Genomic DNA, 4,754 nt, shown 5'->3' on the forward strand with positions numbered 1-4,754 from the left:
CAGCATGTTTGAGCAAACTATTAATCGAGTCTGCAGAGCATGCAAACTAACGCACCTGGCGCTGCATCACATGCATCTGTATAAATTGCAAAATGCGCATCAACACTGAAAAAATGGTGGTGGTGCACTTATGAACTAAAACACCTTTGATGTGTTTTAATTCAAAAGCGCACCGCTGCCATTTTCTCAGGCCATTTATACAAATGTCCATAGAGTCCACACGGCTGGAAAGGTTTGGCTCCATTGCATTACACCGTATCTAAGCAAAATAAAGTGAAGAACCAAAAGGCCAGGCAACTAAATGTTCAGTTGTCTTTAATTTCTACTTTTCAGAAAACAGATTATATTTATTCAATGTTAAAATGTACAGTTTATTTTAAAATAGTAATTTAAAAATCAGTAGTATAAATCCATATACAGTAATTCCCCCCACACTGTCATAGAACTATAAGAGATTGAAAAAATATATACCTTTTTTTTTTTTTTTTTTAATAGAGTACCAGATTTTCCAGAAACCTGTGCCCAGTGGAATTTTATTTTCTAAAATTAATTAAAACAGTGCTGTAGCATTGCTACAATTAAAGTTGAGATTGCCATTCCAAGTCCCTATTGCAGTTATCAGATACTTATTTTCTTAAAGACTGTTTCTTCTCTCAGGAAGAAACGTTCCAGTCTTGCTCTTAGCCCACAGTGATTTAAACAGAAAACTAAGAAACCCAACCGAGCCCATTTTTAGTTAAGTGCATTGAAAAAAGTTCATATTTTAAGTCTGTCTACTCTAATTTTTTGCACAAAAAGCTAACCAACTAACTTTTAAAACTTTAAAATTTGGCATGCAAATATTCATCCATAAGGAAAATAATATTTGCTAAGTAGAAAATGCTGGTATTAAATAAAACTTGCATAGTCTGTATTCACAGTATTGCATTACTCCCTATAAAGGCAAGTATGCACAGCATACAGGGTAGATGCCTATAGGATTCCATTTGGAATGATACATACTGAAAAGTTTAGCAACTGCCAGTAAGGCTTTCACAAGGGCCAGAACATACACAACTTGTTTCCCCAGTTTAATCAAGCAGCACTGCCTCACAGAGTAGGGTCAATAAGGCACAGCTCTTAGATCTATAAATGAATCCTTATTCAATTCCCTTATTTAGAATCTGTTTATACAAATCAAATCCCAAACTAACCTGTTTTGAAATAAATCAACTTATAAATGTCCAGGTGGCAAGGAGTTTTCAGTATGGTTCAACATTAGGCCCCAGACTCAGAATCTTCTCTTGTTCCCTTTTCCTACCCAACTCCACAAACTGCTGTCTAATTTGCTAGCCAGCTGTCTCCCTCCAACTTTTCATACTTTTGGTTTTTTGCCTCTTTCTTTCTAATTAAGTCTCTACTCCATTGATGTCTCACTCTTCCCAGTCCAGTGGTCATCTTTCCTTCCCACCCAACCCCGGCTTCAGAGAACCCACCCCTTTCTTATTGTTCTCTAGCTCAAAAATAAAACTTATCAGTAAAGATCAAAATTTAGTTTGGGATGGCTAAACAAACATCCATCATAAGATGAATACAGAAGAACAACAAAATCTTATATGCATCAAATGCATAGGGGAATGCCTCAAACAATCACGCTAAGGACTCAAACACACTTGGGAACTGGCACCATACCTTTTTAAAGTTTTAAAGTATAAATGATCACCCACCTGTTTTCTATAATCACATCAGTATTATTTTTCAAAGAACCAACACAGGACCCCTTGCATTCACAATCTAGTATATTGGTCTGTAAAATATTGCCTAGTCCTTAAACAGGAAGAATGCAGAAAACTACATAAGCATAATGATAAACTTAATACAAAGTGTCAACAAACACAGTAGCAGCTCATTCTTAGGGCACTAAGGAAGCACATAGGAGTCCTAAAGCATTCTAAACCTGGAGCCAGAAGTCAGTATGTCAACCTCGCTCAGGCAAATTAAGCATATCATTTTCTCTCCACTGCTATGCTCTCAATATATCTTAATAAGTTTAAGACTAACCATCACTTCCTTTGTACCCCCACCACCTGGTCAATCTCTTCTTCCTGCTGGAAGATCTCCTTGGCTCCATCACCTGTAGTGGATCACTGCCAAGTCCATCATGGTGCTTTGCTATCTATCCTTCTGAAAACTTTCTAACTAAGCCAGACTGAAAGGGTGTTTATGTCAAAAGTAAAGCATCTGGGGCAAATCCTAATGTTTCCTCCTTCCCAGTAGCAAGAAGCCTTCCTTCCTGCCCCTGCCCCCCCACCAAGCAAAAGTAAACACCTGGAGGATTAGACCCATGTTGTAAGGGTTAAGGTTCCACTTTGCACAACATTAACTCAGGCACTTACTACTGTGGAGCCTTTACACTGTTAACTTATACATTAGACTACATCTGCAACACAGCAGACAATATGGCTGTGAGAGCACTAGCCTTTATTTCTGTAGATTTACACTTTTACCCTTAAAATTAAATGTAAAAGGCATTTTAATATTCAAACATAAGAACTGCTCAGTCTAAAAGAGTGGAGGCCAACCTTTCTGGAAGATGTGTCATATATTAGCCCCACGTGTTCCCCAAGTAGCATTTCCATCCCTTTCCTCTGCCCAGTCTGCTGTTCTGCTCTCCACCTTGTTTTCTTCACCTGATCTGCTAGTCCGCTTTCTGTTTTATCTGCTGCTGTGCTACTTTCTCCTCTTCCTAATCTGCTGTATGTGAGACATGAAGGCTGCTGGTACACATGCCACAAATGGCACTGCACGCTGGTCACTCCCGGTCTGAAACATACTATTATCTCTGTCCCCACACCAATGAAAGATATGAACTAGAAGAAACAACGAATCAAAATGCTACATAAATAATAAAAACTTAAACCATAACTAAAGGAATGTTTGTGTCCCGGTAATTGCCACCCATATTTTGTACACTTCGATAAAGGAAATGCAGATCTTTAACTCATATAAAGAAAACTCTTCAGAAGATATTCATTTAGTGCATGATAAGTTATTGCCATCTACAAGCATACTCTGATGCTTTGCAGGTTATTGTCCAGGTACAGAGATTGCGCCAGTGATGATCATTTTATTTCTCAAACTTCCAAACTTGATTTTTATCTGAAGCATTACAAGTTCTCATCTGTACATCAGGCCGACCCTCAGAAGTACGATAAGCACTAAGGCACTTTCCTGAATGAGGATGATAAACAGTCCCATCTTCTCTGAAATACCATATCATATTTTCTGGAATAGGGGATCCATCCTTTGGGCAGTTCTTCATACCAACGAAATCTTGTTGATCAGGGACTTCAGCGCACAGTTCAGTCACAGAGTTAAACCTAATTTCTTTGTTTGATGTATATTCAAAGAATTGGTTACCTCCTTGACCGTGACATCCAAAGAGAGAGACGTGAGCCCCAGTAGGATTATGCTCGGGTGAATTGTAATCTAGACATTCAGAAGATATACCCATGCTGTGGATGGCCCCATGCCAGCCAGGACGATCCTCTGGCACGTGTAAGTTAGAAAATATGTTTTTCAAATACCAGTCAAAGCTCTTACATTTCAGACGTTTTCTTAGTAGCTTTCTTTCAGAAAGATCTCCATAGCTCTCTTTCTTGGCGGGAGGGTTTCTGTTATAAAAATGCTCCTTGTACTCATCCATCCATACCTCAGCAGCACGTGCCGTGTTTTGAAGGAAATTTGGTCTGGCATATGGAGCACGCTTTGGAAACACGTGGCCTACATGGGAACAGGGGTGGATCTCCAACATGCCTCCACACTGCCACACCCGGAATGACAGCTCCAAGTTTTCCCCACCCCAGACATCCATTCCCATGTCATAGGTACCAAGGTACTCAAAATACTTCTTACTGACCGCAAACAACCCACCAGCCATGGTCGGCGATCTAATCGGGTCGATTTTTGATTTCCGCCTCTGCCGTTCGTGCTCGGGCACTGAGTGCCACTGAAACGTCAGCCGCCAGTCGAAGCCCCCAATCATCGGCTCCCCCGTTTGCATGTAGAACTCGAACGTGTTCCAGTCGATGGTATCGATGACGGGACAAATGACCACAGTCTCATTCTCGGCGATCCTCTGCAACAGCGGCTCCAGCCAGCCGGAGACGCACTCGCAGTGACAGTCAAGGAATGTGAGGACGTCGCCGGTTGCGAAGGTGGCGCCGATTAGGCGGGCACGAACCAGTCCTTCCCGCTTGTTGGTGCGGATCAGGCGCACCCTCTGCAGGGTGCTGATGTACTTCTCCAGGTCGGCCTTCAGGTACACTTTGTCGCTCAGGTCATCCACCAGGATGATCTCCTTGAGCAGCACGGCAGGGGAGGTCTCCAGCACGCTGTGCACGGTGCGGAGCAGGGTGGACCAGGCCTCGTTGTAGAAAGCAATGACCACAGAGGTGGTGGGGAGGCTCCGGTAGGCAAAGGTTTGGGACCTGCACTCCGCCATGCGCCGGTCCTGGATGTGGCGGTGCAGGGAGATCCTGTCGCTGGTGTGGATGTTGATGGCGTACTTCTCCACCAGCTCCTCCTCCCGCTTCTTCTCCCCCGTGCTCAGCTGCAGGCGCGCCGCCTTGCCCCACTCCCCGGGCGCCCGCGACTCCGGAGGCGGCTTTTCGTACAGCGGCCGCGCCAGCTCCTCCGCCGCCTCCGCGCGGGCCGAGAAGCGCTGCAGGTCCCGCGAGCCCGGCCCGGCCCCGGCCGGCTGGAAGGCGGAGGCC

General features: G+C 43.7%; 1 protein-coding gene across 1 annotated transcript; it reads right to left on the reverse strand.

Moving 5' to 3' along the window:
• Positions 1 to 298: 298 nt before the first annotated feature.
• Positions 299 to 4,750, reverse strand: LOC109296381 (polypeptide N-acetylgalactosaminyltransferase 4; the record flags this gene model as incomplete). Its single annotated transcript, XM_019515792.1, has 1 exon — positions 299 to 4,750. A coding segment is annotated over one exon (1,644 nt), but the record flags the coding sequence as incomplete, so codon positions are not given.
• Between the last annotated feature and the right edge of the window lie 4 nt (positions 4,751 to 4,754).

This window comes from Gavialis gangeticus, unplaced genomic scaffold (genome assembly GCF_001723915.1).
Source record: "Gavialis gangeticus isolate Ggan-Ray unplaced genomic scaffold, GavGan_comp1, whole genome shotgun sequence".
NCBI classification, from domain to species: Eukaryota; Metazoa; Chordata; order Crocodylia; family Gavialidae; genus Gavialis; species Gavialis gangeticus.